The 16154-nt window shown below is 41.7% G+C and overlaps 1 protein-coding gene and 1 long non-coding RNA gene across 2 annotated transcripts in view; one reads left to right on the top strand and one right to left on the bottom strand.

Annotated features, from left to right (window-relative positions):
• The window catches only part of LOC125467211 (uncharacterized), a 75808-nt gene extending 64445 nt beyond the window's left edge, over positions 1–11363 (top strand). Inside the window, exons 2-3 of the long non-coding RNA XR_007250594.2 lie at positions 633–730; positions 11096–11363. This is a non-coding gene — a long non-coding RNA (uncharacterized LOC125467211). The remainder of the gene's footprint in view (positions 1–632; positions 731–11095) is intronic.
• The window catches only part of LOC125467210 (aquaporin-9-like), a 68545-nt gene that overhangs the window by 14409 nt on the left and 37982 nt on the right, over positions 1–16154 (bottom strand). Inside the window, exons 3-4 of the mRNA XM_048562739.2 lie at positions 1709–1846; positions 1512–1630 (exon numbers count right to left, since the gene is read on the bottom strand). Of these exons, the coding sequence (XP_048418696.1) occupies positions 1512–1630; positions 1709–1846 (257 nt within the window). The remainder of the gene's footprint in view (positions 1–1511; positions 1631–1708; positions 1847–16154) is intronic.

Here is a 16154-nt window from a genome sequence, read left to right as displayed (position 1 = left end):
GGTAAAATGTGTAGTTTCAGGTTTAAACAGACTAGGGTGAGAGAATAGGATTGTATGCGCAAGGGAAGGTCAGCCATGCTGGCTGTGTGCTGAGGAGTAGTATGGCTTTATGTCGGCTATGCTATTACATCAGTGGTGAGGAGTGATGCTGAATTGCCAACACTCATTTGTGTGTGCAGTGGCATTTTGACAAAGTGCAGACACGAAGTTTGCCAGTCTTTCAATCAATACTCACTGAGTAGTGAATTGTTCTAGGAACAGTGCATAGTAGAATGGGGCTAGAATCAGAAGAGACAGACACTATTAGGTGGATTGAGTAATAAATAAGGGAAGTTTATTAAGATACACCAAGAAAATTCACAAGGCCTCATGGTGAAAAGCCTTCAATATCTCAATGTAACTTGGACTTAACTGGCAAGTTTCTGATACTAAGCTACATACCATCTAATATATAATCAGCAACATTCCCTTCATACCATCTAATATATAATCAGCAACATTCCCTTCATTAATTCAAAATTTTCTTGTGACCACTGGAGTAGCACGACAAAGAAAACAATCAGTCTACCCCTCCAAATTGACTTGTATTTGTATTATTGTCTCACTGCCTTTGATTGTTTCTTGTCATGTAGTTTTCTTTGATCTCTCGTCGAACACCAGCGGGAATGTTGGAGTCAATTTTCTGAATGCACAGCAGCACTGGGAGTCCTCACCAATGGACAAACTGAAGGTAGTGCCGCTGTGATTTTCCTGTTCTCCTGAAACTTCTTTCTGCTGGCACATACTTAGAGGATCATTCCATCTTAGTATTATCTTTTACTCTTCCATGCTTTTGTTGTGTGAATTGAATCTGTCAATTAGATTGAATATTTTTCCTCCCTTGGGATAAATGAGCATGTTTTATGATGATTTGATGTATCTCATATTAATAACAACACTTAAATGAGTTTTATTATCGCAGCTTTCTTTCATCAGTCGGGTTTTAACAAAATAAGAGATGCACAATGAAACTATTCTGTGATTAAATCTAAACATTCAAAAGAGTTGTAATCTTCTAATTGAATTTGTTTTTAAAAATGGAACATTCATTCAGTCAGAAGTATTACTAATGCAACTGAGAAGCTTATGGATGAAGCATCAGTACTTCACTAAAGACCTTGCATTTAAATAGCTCCTTTCATATCAAATTACTTCCCAAACAATAAGTTACCTTGGAATGTTAGTCACCTTTTCCTAGGAGGAAATATGATAGCTAATTTGTACAGAGCAGAATATGGAGAAAATGGAGGGGAGGATTCCACATCTCCAACATAACACAGCACTTTCCACGGGAATCACCCCAGCTTGAATTCATAAGACGTCTAATGCTTGAGTCCTCAAGGACTGAGAGTGAATTATCAACTGCAGGGTATTTTTTAAAACTCTTGTCATTAATTAAAAGTAGTGAAAACTGCAACACATTAAAGCTAGTTGACAAGGTGTTCAGTTATTTTGAAAGCATTCATGTTTACCTGGTCTGCAAAGCCATTTGCAAAAGACAAATGTGGAGCTGGATAAGAGGAGAAAATTTGTGCTGTTGCATTTTGACCAGTTATTGCCAAGTTCCCACCATCAAAAGCCATGAACGCATCTAAAAAGAGCATAAAGATTATTGCAACAGGCAGCAATTTCCACTTCTTAAATACAGATGTAAAAATGAAAGACTTACCATAGTAAAGTCCAAAAACGGCTGCTGAGCCGATAAAAGCCCCGACAAGCTGAGAAAAGCAGTAGACTGGCAGTTTCAACCACTGAAGCCGTCCAAGAACACACATAGAAAGGGAAATAGCAGGATTCAGATGTGCTCCTGAAACAATAGTGGACACAGTTACAGCTTGTGGGTCAATAGCCTGATATTCCATGCATTAACTTAACGGCAATTATATGCTCAAATCTCTGTAGTGTGTCACTTGTGCCATACTTACTTGCCTCTTCTAGATTACTGAGAATCCACAGAGATAAAGGCCTGACAATATTAAACATTAGTAAAATACAAGATGAACAACTGTATGTAGTTAAAGTTTACAAAGAAGTTAATCCCAATATTCTTACATATCATTACAGCACTACCCTCATACTGTATTGTGTCTCCAAACTTGGAATAGAAATTTGGGTCCCCAGTATATGATAGATCGATAATGACCATAGCAGCTCAATTATATTTCAAATAGTCCAAAAGAACCAAAATCTAAATACCATATATTGAAAAGTGTCCTTATAAATTTAAGGAATGTAGACAGAAATGTTTCAATGATGATGGAAAGTTCAAAGTTTACAAGGTATCAGACACGATTATCAATGATACAATTAAAATCTCATGGGTCTGTTTAAAACAGCACATTCTGTCTGGAAAATGTATTCCTGACACATCACACTTACTGAATAAATATTACTCAGCCCCTTGAGGGAAGTAGAAATCTCATTTATAGGATAAATATGGAACCTCTGGCAAATCAAGTTAGCATTCCCACAGGACTGTGCAGAGGTGATAAGTGCTTAGTTGAGCTTTTTTGAATTGTGGGAAATGAGAATTCTGACACTGATTGGGGTCTGAGATAACAAGGTGTACATCTAGATGAACACAGCAGGTCAAACAGCAGAGGAGCAGGAAGGATGATGTTTCGGGTCCTATCCCTTCTTCAGAAATCGGGGAGGGAAAGGGAGTTCTGAAATAAATAGGGAGAGGGGGATAGAAGATGGATAGAGGAGAAGATAAGTGGAGAGGAGACAGACAAGTTAAAGAGGTGGGGATGGAGCTAGTAAAGGTGAGTGTAGGTGGGGAGGTAGGGAGGAAGTAGGTGAGTTCAGGGAGGATGGACAGGTCAAGAGGGTGGGATGAGGTTAGTAGGTTGGAGATGAGGGTGAAGCTTGAGGTGGGGGGTGGGAAATAGGGAGGATGGACAGGTGAGGGAGGCGAGTATGAGCTGGGCTGGTTTTGGGATGCAGTGGGGGAGGGGAGATTTTGTGAAGTCTGGCACTTTTCCTTGCTACTGCAGGAAGTGCTACACCTGCCCCTACACCTCTCCCCTCACCTATACCCCAGGCCCCAAGAAGACTTTCCACAAAAAGCAGATGTTTACCTGCACATCTGCTAATGTGGTATACTGTATCCGCTGTTCCCGTTGTGTCCTCCTCTACATTGGAGAAACCAAGCAGAGGCTTGGGGACCACTTTGCAGAACACCTACACTCGGTTCGCACTAAACAACTGCACCTCCCAGTCATGAACCATTTCAACTCCCCCTCCCATTCCTCAGATGATATGTCCATCCTGGGCCTCCTGCAGTGCCACAACGATGCCACCTAAAGGTTGCAGGAACAGCAACTCATATTCTGCGTGGGAACCCTGCAGCCCAATGGTATCAATGTGGACCATCCCCTACCACATCCCAAAACCAGCCCAGCTCGTCCCCGCCTCCCTAACCTGTCCTTCCACCCACCTATCCCCTCCTCCACCTCAAACCTCACCCCCATCTCCTACCTACTCTTCTCATCCCACCCCCTTGACCTATCTCCTCCCTACCTCCCCACCTACACTCACCTTTACTGGCTCCATTCCTGCCTCTTTGACCTATCTGTCTCCTCTCCACCTATCTTCTCCTCTATCCATTTTCTGTCCGCCTCGCCCTTTCTCCCTATTTATTTCAGAATCCCCTTCCCCTCCCCCATTTCTGGAGGAGGATCTAGGCCCGAAACAGCCTTCCTGCTCCTCTGATGCTGCTTAGCCTGCTGTGTTCATCTAGCTCTACACCTTGTTATCTCAGATTCTCCAGCATCTGCAGTTCCTACTATCTCTAAGATAATTCATGTCGGTAACTTCAATACAATTGAGTCTACTATGGACTGACTTTTCATTAAGGATACGGACACAGCTTCAACCAGCTTTCTAGGAGCTTCAATATATCCTTAGGGAAATATATTTCTCTCTCCCTCCTTGACTACTATTGTACTCATTAGTTTTCTTCTTCATTTTCTTTCTACTTTTTCAATTTTTTTTCTCTATCACACATTCTGGTATTTCCTCGCTCTCTTCCTCATGCATGTACTGTAACCAATGAATTCCCTCTTATGTGTCATCCCATTGTTGCTGTTACTGCCACTATAGTCATTGATATTAGTCATGGGTCATCAACACTACCCACCAGTGGTACCAGCTGCTGGTATCAAAGCTGGTGCAAAGTTGTAGGGAAATGAAATACTGTTGTGGCTTCAGGAGATTGTTTTGATCACAGTGTGACAGTAAATCCTGTCAACAGAATCGGCATCTTCAGCCTCCTGGCTTACCCCTCTGTATTCTCCTACCCATTCATTAGCACCTCATTAAATTGGATCCCACTCCCACCAACTTTGTCAGTTACTATCTGATGCATTCCCAACATGTGCTAATTTTAGTGACACCAAAGACATCAGTTGCAATCACCAAAAATCCTTTAAATCTAAATGTCGTGGTTTGATACCAATATCTGGCACCAATGTGATTTTAATCCTGAATGTACATCTCATGTACATTTCCAGACCTGACAATGATAATCACAGAGAAAATATGGATCTCCCTTCCCCCAGCCCATTTCCTTCATCCCCCTCTTCTCCGACAGCTTGGTGTTAGATGCTGTTCCACTTGAAGAAATCTGTGCTATATAAAATCCTATTCTTATCTGTTGGCCAGGATGCCTTGTAAAAAGAAATCTCTTGACCAAATATGGGACAGAAGCATTTTAGGTGCTTAGGTGCATGAGAAAAACATTGCATTCATTTTCCTTTGTTTTCTACCCAGGAAACCAGAACAACAAAGGTCAGTTTGTACTCTATTATATCTGGATTGTGTTGTATCCAAAGTGATCAATAAGGGCTATAGAATGGAAAGGTAGAGAAAGTTCAGTTTCTGAAAATGTTATCCTTAGATTTATAATGTAAAGTCACCATAGTCCCAGAAGACTATAGGACTGTTCTCTCTTCAAACATGGAGACAACTGGTGGTGAGTTTAACCTGAGGGCACCAGTACTTAAGTGAGAGGGGAGATTGAGAAGCCTTAGATTTATGTAGATTTTTCTGATGAAGGGTCTAGGCCTGAAATGTCAGCTTTTGTGCTCCTAGGATGCTGCTTGGCCTGCTGTGTTCACCCAGCTCTACACTTTGTTATCTCAGATTCTCCAGCATCTGCAGTTCCCATTATCGCTTAGATTTATAAGTACCTATTTAAGGATAGGTGATGACCTAGTGATATTATTGCTAGACTGTTAATCCAGAAACTAATGTCGGAGGACCAGGGTTCAAATCTTGCTATGGCAGATGGTAGAATTTGAATTTAGTTTAAAAACAAAATCTGGAATTAAGAATCTACTGATGACCATTAAACCATTGTCAAATGTCGAAAAAACCCACCTCGTTCACTAATGTCCTTCAGGGAGGGAAATCTGCCATCTGTCTGGCCTACATGTGACTCTAGACCCACAGCAATGTGACTGATTCTTAACTAGGGACAGGCAGTAAATACTGGCTAGCCAGCGAACCCTTGTCTCATGAATGAATAGAAGAAAGTCTTCCTAGGTTTCACTTGCTGCCCTATTGTGTGTTGCTGCATCTCAGACATTGTTGATAGTAATTTTTGCTAAGCTCACCCTCCATCACTTGCCCAATCTCTCCTACCCTTCAAACACCTATAGGAAGCAACATTATTCAACAACAGTCTTGGTTCACTTTCCTAGCTCCATTTCTAACATTACCTCTCCCACTTTCTGTCATGTGGAATACCTTAATTGGAACATAGAACAGTACAGCACAGTACAGGCCCTTCAGCCCACGAACTGTTCTGAGGAAGGGTCACCGAACCTGAAATGTTAACTCTGATATTTTCTTCACAAATGCTGCCAGACCTGCTGAGTTTTTCCAGCAACTTTGTTTTTGTTCCTGATTGTTTTCTGTGTTTTAGTTGGTCTTGATTCTATAAATACAGTGGCACACTGTATTCTGATATAGTCTTGCCTGCTTTGATAACCTCTGTTATTGATAATTGACTGCATCACAAAACGTCAGAACATATTCAACCTCCTGCTCATCGGCTGGCATGCCGCGTTGCCTATAGTGTCCAGGGATGTGTAGGTTATGTGGATTAAACGTGGGAAATGCAGAGTAAAAGAGTAGGCCTGGGTGGGATGCTCTGAGGGTTGGTGTGAACTTGATCGGCTTCCACACTGTAGGGATTTTATGGGGTGACTCTGTGGTTAGGACTGCTGCTTTATATCACCAGGGACCCAGATTCAATTCCACCCAAGGACAACTGTCTGTGTGGAGTTTGTACATTCTCCCCATGTCTGCATGGATTTCCTCCCATAATCCTAAAATGTGCAGGTCAGGTGGATTAGCCATGTTAAATTACCCACAGTGTCCAGGGATGTGCTGGCCAGATTAATTTGGCATGGTGTATGTTGGGTTACAGGGATAGGATAGTGTAAGGGGTGGGATGCTCTTCGGAGGGTCATTGTGGACTCAGTGGGCCGGAAGGCCTGTTTCTACACTGTAGGTATTCTATGAAAGGAAACCAACATGGGTCTGAAATTCCACACACATCCACCAATGGGACCAGGCTGGTGGGGTGAGAGGAGGGGTGTGTGTGAGTGTGCGTGCGTGCGTGGTTGTCTGGATGGCTTTCCCATTTCCGTTCTGTCCACCATTTTACAGCAGACTGACTTAGAACATAGAACATTAGTACAGTAGTACAGGCCCTTAAAGTTGTCAAGTCTACTACTATTGCAGGCAGGGCGTTCCACGTCCTTACTACTGTCTGAGTAAAGAACCTACCTCTGACATCTGTCCTGTATCTATCACCCCTCGTGCTAGCCATCAGCATCCGAGGAAAAAGGCTCTCACCATCCATCCTATCTAATCCTCTGATCATCTTGTATGTCTCTATTAAGTGACCTCTTAATCTTCTTCTCTCTAACAAAAACAGCCTCAAGTCCCTCAGCCTTTCCTCATAAGACCTTCCCTACATACCGGGCAACATCCCAGTAAATCTCCACTGCACCCTTTCCAATGCTTCCACATCCCTCTTATAATGTGGCGACCAGAACTGTACACAATACTCCAAGTGTGGCCGCACCAGAGTTTTGTACAGCTGCAACAAGACCTCATGGCTCCAAAACTCAATCCCTCTACCAATAAAACCTAACACCGTACGCTTTCTTAACAACCATTGCCCACTACTCTGTACTCCTGCTACTCCTTCCAAAGTGAATCACCTCTCACTTTTCTGCATTAAACTTCATTTGCCACCTCTAAGCCCAGCTCTGCAGCTTATCTATTTTGCAGGTTACATAGGGACATTCTTCCGCACCATCTACAACTCCACCGACTTTAGTGTCATCTGCAAATTTACTAACCAATCCTTCTATGCCCTCATCCAGGTCATTTATAAAAATGACAAATAGCAGTGGCCCCAAAACACATCCTTGCAGTCACCACTAGTAACTGAGCACCAGGATTGTCATTCCCCATCAACCACCACACTCTGTCTTCTTCCAACTAGCCAATTTCTGATCCAAAACGCTGAACCACCCTCAATCCCATGCCTCCGAATTTTCTGCAACAGCCTACCATGGGGAACCTTATTAAACTTGCTACCATTGTCTCAGTTGAGACACTTATGTGAGCCCTTGATGACTATTTACAGGCCATTTCCTACTGGACTTAATTTTCAGACTGGTAGGAGCTGTGGGAAGGTCACAGTTGTGGGATACTTGTTCAACAGCTGCTTTCCACATTAGGCACCCATCTCCAACAAGGTCAGCTCCCTACACATTCTCATACCTTCTGTATAACACCATCTCCACCCCATCACAGCCTGTTAGGAAGCCTAGCCCTTGATGCTCACCACACCCTTTGGGCCTCACCGCCTGTCTCTCGCTTTCACACTTCTTGGTACAGAGCCCTGGAACTTTGAACCTAAGGACTGCCTGTAGTCACAGCCACTGGCACTGTTAGGTCTACTGAATCTTTAGTCAATCAGATCAGCCTTGGAGGCAGTGATGATTGAAGCTGTCTGGAAGGTGAACAAATCAGAGTAATACAAACCCTTCGGTCCTACCAGTGCATGCCGAACATAATCCCAAACTAAACTAGTCCTACCTGCCTGCGCCTGGCCCATATTCCTCCTAATCTTTCCTATTTATTCTCTGATACAATTTTAACCTCACTGCGCAGCCTCTCCTAGGAATGCCTATCCTGAAGAAGTTACCCTCCTCCCTCTGGAGCTTTTCTGAAGAAGGGTTTAGGCCCAAAATGTCAGCTTTTGTGTTCCTAAGATGTTGCTTGACCTGCTGCGTTCATCCAGCTCTGCACTTTGTTATCTCAGATTCTCCAGCAATCTGCAGTTCCCATTATCTCTTTCCTGTTTATGTACCTATCCAAATGTCTTTAAATGTTGCAATTGTGACCACATCCACCATTTCCTCAGGATGTTCATTCCACACGCGAACCATCCTCTGTGTTTAAAAAAAATTGCCTTTCATGTTCCTTTTAAATCTCTCTCCTCTCACCTTAAAAATAAGCCCCCTAGTCTTGAAATTTTACATCCAAGGGGAAAGCCAACTGGCATTTACTCTATCTATATATTGGAAAAGGACACCATAACTCAGAAAATACAGAAGAGTGTGAAAACCATGTCTTCGTACCCTTACAATTTGGTCTATGCTCTGTGGGTGTGGTTGCTCTATACTATTTGAAAACACTATTGTAATAATTGAAACATACTCCTCACACCAAGGAGTTTATGTTCATTTAGCAATGTCACCTTGCATTTATATGCTATATTTGACATAGTAACATTTCCCAAGTCACTTCACAGGAACTTTATCAGAAAGAAGAATGACATTAAGCAATATATGGAGATATTAACACAGATGGAGATGGATTTCAAGGAATGTCTTAAAGGAGGAGAAATAATTAGAGAGGTAGTGAGACTTAGGGAAGGGATTCCAGAGCCAAGGGCCCAGACTGCAGATGGGGCAACTGTTATGATCGAACTCTGAAAACCAGGAATATGCCAGAGACCTGAGTCAGAGGATTACAGAGATACCAAAAGAATTGGAGGACTTCACAGCGAGGTGGGTGGTTGGTGCACGGAGGGAGTTGAAAACAAAGATGCACCCATAAAACAGAGAGTATCTACCTTTGGACTCTGTTGGTTTCACCCCCAGGGAGCTCCAGGGCAGTAAGCTAAAACTCACAGCACTTTTATCCTATGTTAGTTCAGCTTGTCTAGATTCCATAATCCAAAGTCTGCAGTACTGTAATTTCTGCAGACCTTGACCTGCAGTGTCAGTATCAGAATGTTGCACCAGAGTCTTTTAAGATTGATATATAAATGATACAAAGAACAGGCCATCTATTTGGAGAAATACATTCTTTTGTCAGAGGAAAAATTTAAGGGACCATTGACTTGTTCCATTAACCTGCAAACTGCTGTTAACAGTGTTATCATATGAGTGTATTTATATTCTCTACTTACGTAAACAAATTATTGTTTCTTTACAACGGGCAGAGAGAAGAATTTGAGGGCTAACTATGCATTTTCACATTGCCTTTGGAAATGGTATAAGAGGTTGCACATATACAGGTTGTGACTCCACATTCTTCAAATTACCAGAGCTGCAAGACACAGGCCACTATTTCTCACACTGTATCATCCATAACAGCCAATCCTTGCTAGGAGGGTCAGGTTAGTTATTGAATGCAAACATATGACATCATTACCTGCATTCCCAGGTTATTCCATTGGACCTCTGGCTGGTCTTGTACATTCTACCTTCTGTAAATTTGAGGTGAACCTAAGCTCCACCCGTTGGGTTTGGTGTAACAATGAACAGTGGTCACATGATCCCCTTTACACCAGCTTTTCATTGAATTAAAATTTCATCCTTTGGTATGGTGGGATTTAAACCTACCTCCACAGAACTTTAGCTTGACATTTTAGCACATCAGTCTACTGACATTAGCAGTGCACTACTATCCGTGCTGATCAAGGAATGACAGCAGTCAACTTGCTTTCACATAGGACATTTTATGATCGCTAAATGTCTCAAAGTGCTTTCCAATAAAATGAAGCCAGGTCCCACAAGGAACCAATATGATAACAACCAGATAATCTATATTTTTGTGCCACTAATTAAGGGCTAAACATTGGTCAGAACACTGTGGATAAGCTCTACTCTTCAACAGAATTCCTTGGGAACCTTAACACTCACTCAAGCTGGCAGGTGGGACTTAGTTTGATAACTCGTCTGAAAGACAGCACAGCATGCCCTCAGTACTACACTAGGGTGTCACTGTATTTTTTTTTGTGCTCACGCCCTGAACCTAGGACCTTAGGAGCACGAGTCCTACCAAGAGAGTTGTGCCATCAAACTTAACTGAATGCCATGAAGACTAGAAACAGGACCACAAATAAAAAAACAAATGCTCCTGAACTCAAAAGATGTTAAACCTGTATTCCGCATTTCACTGATAATTGACGGAGCGTCACTTTCACATGCTTTGACTTACAGCCAGTGAAGCACTGGTATGAGTTTACTTCAATGTTTCATTACCTTTGTTCACTGCTGCCAAATACTTCAATGACACTTCCATTTATTTTATATCAATTGCTGCGCCTAGATTTCTTACTGATGTACTTCATTTCATGATCGCACTTTTGTTGGGCAATCACATTTACTATTTTTAGCATAAATATACGAGGCCTCGTATCTTTCTCAATAAAAAGGAGGCACATCCCAGAATAACTCTCTATAATCACCTTATTTGGTATCCTAGAAAAGATGATCTCCTACTATAGTCACAATTCACAAAATAAAATGTTTATGATGTTTCCACATTCTTCTGTGCTGTCCTGTCAGCACTGATTCAAGCTTAATTAAGAATACCCAAAAATTGAATACTTTTAAAGGAACTATTATTTGTCTGATAGTCCACACAGAATATTGGCAGACTTCTTGACACATTGTGATTATGGTGGATGCTGCCCCTGTATTGTATGATATATATATATGCTCACGTTTTCTAGAAGGAATCCAAAGACAGTGACTGGGTATGGGATGATTCGTTTGGCATTCAGATCACATACAGTCAAAGAATGCTGGAGGCCAATAGAGAAGACTTTGCCGCCCACTGAGATTCGTTCATACTGCCAAAGCCAACTGAACCCGCAGCATACACGATGGTATACTTATACACTAAGTGATGGAGATCTAGAAATATGTTGTTAATTTATGAAATTGCTCTGAGAAGATAATTCCGGTCATGATTGGGATGTTAATCTTTGTCTTAGTTAGAAATAAAAACTATCATTGGCTGATTTTTGAGTGTGCAGAGCAAGTTTTTGATTATCAAGCTTTATTATTTAGCACTCCGAGATCACTGATTAGGGTCTCAGGAAATGCAAAGGTTTTTCTGTGGGATTCAGTCAGCAAGAACAACTCAAAAAGGAGAGAGAGAGATGACGAGAGAGGGACAGAAACTGGAAGGGAAGCACTGGCAGGATGTATTTTTTTCGAAGGTTTGCATGATGCAAAATTCAAACCAATGTTTTGCTGCTTAACTCTGCAGCATTCACGTTTACTGTCCACTCCAGTGAAATCAATAAGCAGTGGAAAATGCTTTTGGCAAAGCATCAAACTATTTGCAGCTTGTTCCAGGAGTCCATCCATGTGTCAAGTTTTTGAAGCATTTTAAAGTTAGCGTCTTACCCAGATGAAATCCTTTGAATTAGACCTGAAAAGCAACTAAACCAAATTATCACCAGCACTTTGTGAATGATGGTAGTTAATCTTTATTCTTTAATGGGATATGAGAAGCACTGGCTAAGCCAGTATTAATTACCCAACTTTAATTGCTCAGAGAGCACTTAAGAGTCAACTACCTTTCTGTGGGTCTGAAATTAGACCAGGAAAGGACAACAGATTTCTTTCCTGAAAGGACATTAATGAACAAGATGTGCTATTTTAAAAATGACGATAGTTGCATGGTTTCTATTAGACTAGCGTGTTTGAAAATTCAAGATTTTTATTGAATTCAAGCTTCATATTTGCCCTTTCCAAAGAAGGGTCACTGTGCCAGAGATGATAACTCTGCTTTCTTTACACAGATGCTGCCAGACCTGTTGAACTTTCCCAGCAATTTCTGATTTTGTTTCGGATTTCCAGAAACTGCAGTGCTTTGTACCACCCACCACCCCTGCCCCCCCCCCCCCCCCCCCCCCCCCCCCACCACCACACACACATGCGCACACTTGTGATGGTGGAATTCAAGACCATATCTTTAGAACATTAGCCTGGAGTTCTGGGTTGCTCACCCAATGACATTTCCTCTTCCCCAGAGGATGCTAATCATATTTTCATCAATATAGTTGCTACATCCTTCTTATTCTGTTTTACAACTGTACAGTATGAATCTTTGCACAAGATGGGAAACATTGGTACTCATTCTAAATTCAGCCAGTTATGTCTGTTTTCAGGGACAGATTCAAACATATCCAAATGCTCCCTAACACTACAGTATGCACAGTAAGTTTATCAAATGTGTCCAGAGTAGCTTGGGTTAGTCTGATGGTTTGAGATACCAAATTTATATTATAACCTTTTTTTAAATAAATCAACCTGCCTAAATCAGGAGGCATGCATCTCCCTTCAAAGAGGAGACACTTATTTGGAGAATGTATTCAGTTATGCAAGCTGTCTCACTTAATCAGCGGAGGTTTTGTCATTGCTGAGAAGCTGACACAGACAAAGCCTCATCCACAATGAAGTGGGCCTGGCTGCCAAGGTTTCCACCCTGACCAACTAGATTAAATTCCACCCTATCTTCAAAGCTACACAATAAAGACTGTAACTAGGAAGGTTCAGACACAAATCCTAACTTGTAATGTCTTACAGAATGAGGTATTAGAATATTGTAGAACAGTAGAAACACAGTAATGAAACCAAGAATATGAGGACCATCTGTGCAATGGAAGATATTCCAAGCATTTCCCAGCTTTGGCAGCTCCTTTCCATCTTAATAACCACAGATTTGACAGTTTCTGCTACTTGTGAATGAGACATATGCACAATGGAGCTGATTACTGTTTATTTAAAGCTGTCAGTTAAAAGTTTGAGAAAAGAAAACGTCCAAACCAGTTCTGGTTCTGCAGGTGACAGTTAAATCAGCAGAGCTTGTCACTCTGCCCATTCTCTGCTTTGAACATTTGCCCAGAACCAAGCTTTTGTGGCTTTATTGTCTGAATTGCCTTTTCTGTGATTGGGCCATTCCATTTTGCTGTGGACTTGTGTGCCAACCATGGGCTCTATGCTGTAACCACTGTTGTTAACATAAAGAAATTGTGTTGGCAATAAAGGATGAACACATGGATCATAGAAATAAATGCCAATTAATTGACTTAGAAGATTAATTTATCTCCTCGTGCCCTCTCAAACATATCTTATTCAGGAGACCAATCTCCTGCTCTGTAGTTCTATTTCTTCTCAATTGCTGATCTCAATTTCCATTCCTGGCTCCCATATTGCTTTTATTGCAAATAGCACCCTTGCCCCGGTCACTCCACTCATTTTCTATTCTTCCATTATCACTCACCTTAGCCTCTCCACCCCTCCTTGTTAAATACAGTTCCATTTCCAACTGCCTTTTCTCTCCAAAGTCCCTGCTGTTGACTCAAAACTCATGCCCATTTTTCTTTCAATTCAATGTATGAAGCACTCACTTCGGTTTCCAACCCCTGCTGCAAAACTGAAATACAGCTTGATCAAAGTGACAACATTCTGTGATCACAAGGAACTGTCTGCATTCATCCTCTTGACCTGTCCACAGACTGGTGCCTCTCTTATGCCTCTTCTCAATGATTGCATTTCCCCTTGCCTGGTTCCTTTATAATCTATCCAGTCATCACCAGTGAATTGGTATAGAGCCGGATGAATACAGCAGGCCAAGCAGCATCAAGGAGCAGGAAAGCTGACATTTGGGGTCATGACCCTTCTTCAGATCTGTGTTAGAACCTCATTGACTCACAACATTTATTAACAATTCGGATAATGGCATAGAAAGTCACATATCCAAAGTTAGGCAGCATTGTGAACGGTCTAGGTGATTGCATAAAACTACAAAGGGGTACTGATTGACTATGTGAATGAACAAACTGTGTTAGATAGAGTTCAACGTATGCAAGTGTAAGATTATCCATTTTGGACCAAAAGCGATAGATAATGGTATGAAGTTAAATTAAGTGAACACCCAAAGAAACCTGGGTGTTCAGATGCATAGATCTTTCATATGTCACCAAAATGTATGGAAAATAATCAAGAAAGCTAATGGAATGTTGGTTTTTATATCTGGAAGACTGGAGTACAAGGATACAGAGGTTATGTAATTATTCAAACCCTAGTTAGACCCCACTTGGAGTACTCTCAGCAAATCTGGGCACCACAGTATATTACAGGTTTACAAGAATGATATCTAAACTTCAGGGATTACCTTATGAGAAGTCATTACAAAAATTAGGCCTGTTTTCTCTACTGTTTAGAAAGTTAAGGGACCATCTGATTGAGGTATTCAGGATATTAACAGGAAAAGACAAGGTAGATAAAGCCACACTATTTCCACTGGTTGGAGATTCTAGACTAGGGGGCATAGTCTGAGATTTAGAACAAGAGCAGTCAGGAGACATTCCTGAAGAAGGGTCCCGAGCCAAAACGTCAAACTTTCCTGCTCCTCTGATGCTGCTTGGCCTGCAGTGTTCATCCAGCTTCGTGCTGTGTTATCTCAGTCAGGAGAGATGTTGGGAAGCACTTGATAGAAGTTTGGCACTCTCCTCAACAAATGGCAGTGGATATTGGATCAGTTGTTAATTTTATATCTGAGACAGATACTTTTTAGTTAAATAAAAGTATTAAGGGACATGGGAAAAAGGCAGGTACATGGAGTAAGGTCACAGATCAACCATGATCTGACTGAATGGTGGAATAGGCTTGAAGGGCTGAATGGCCTGCTCCTGTTCCTAACCCCTTACCATTACATCTCAATTCTTTTAAAGATCCATTCCTCAACCTCTCTAATTTATTATTTGTACACTGCCCCTGAACAACTTCATACAAAAGCACAGTATCAGATCATACACAAACAAATGTTGATGATACACAGCTCTGTCTCTGCATCCCTCTTCAACCACTCTATCGCTTCGGAGTTGTCAGGCTGCTAGTCTGACATTCAGTTTTGGATGATTTGAATTGTCACCCTATAACATATTTGGAAAGACTGAAGCCATTGACTATGATCTGTGAGACAAACTATGGCCATGGCAATGACACCTGCCCCCACATTAGTCACTGTCTAAGGATGATTGAAATTGACTCCTACTTGATCCTGACCTGAACTTTGTGTTCCACATCCTGTTCATGGAAAGCCAATCATATCTGTCTCTGTCAAACCACATATTCTCCTTGGGTCAATTTGGCTGCTGCTGAAAATGTTAGGTCTTTGTTACTTCAAGGCTCAACTGTTCCAACTCAGAATCAGGGTTGTTACAATGCAGAAAGAGACCATTATACCCATTGTGCCTGCACCAGCTCTTCAACAAGTGTCATTATCTAGAGCTAATCTCCTGCATTTACCCGAAACCCTCTCCTAGCTGTTCTCCCATCCTCGTCCCTTCATTAACACTCACTCAGCCGTACCTTTGTAACCTAGCTCACAACAATTCCTGTTTAAGCATCAATCCCCCATCACTTTGCTTGACAACCTACACCTAGACTTTAAAATTCAGATCTTCATGTTCAAATCACTCCATGGCCCCTGCTCCTGCATGTCTCTGTAACCTTCCCCAGCCATACAACCCTAGGAACACCATGAGTTCTTTCAAGTTTGACCTTTCACTGATCCCCACTTTCCTTTGCTCCACCACTGGAAGCCTCACACCTAGGCCTGAGGACTTGGAATTCCCTCAGCAAATCTCATCAGCTGTATCTCTTTGCCCTTTCAAGATGCTGCTTGAAAGCGACCGAGCCTTTGATCATCCATGCTGAAGTTTCCTCCTTTGCCTTAAAGCATCTGGTTGTGTTCTGAAACAAATCCTGGGA

The sequence above is a fragment of the Stegostoma tigrinum genome, chromosome 33 (genome assembly GCF_030684315.1).
Source record: "Stegostoma tigrinum isolate sSteTig4 chromosome 33, sSteTig4.hap1, whole genome shotgun sequence".
In the NCBI taxonomy this organism is placed as follows: domain Eukaryota; kingdom Metazoa; phylum Chordata; class Chondrichthyes; order Orectolobiformes; family Stegostomatidae; genus Stegostoma; species Stegostoma tigrinum.
Note: the sequence above shows the minus strand (reverse complement) of the source record. Positions and strands in the feature narration are given on the sequence as shown.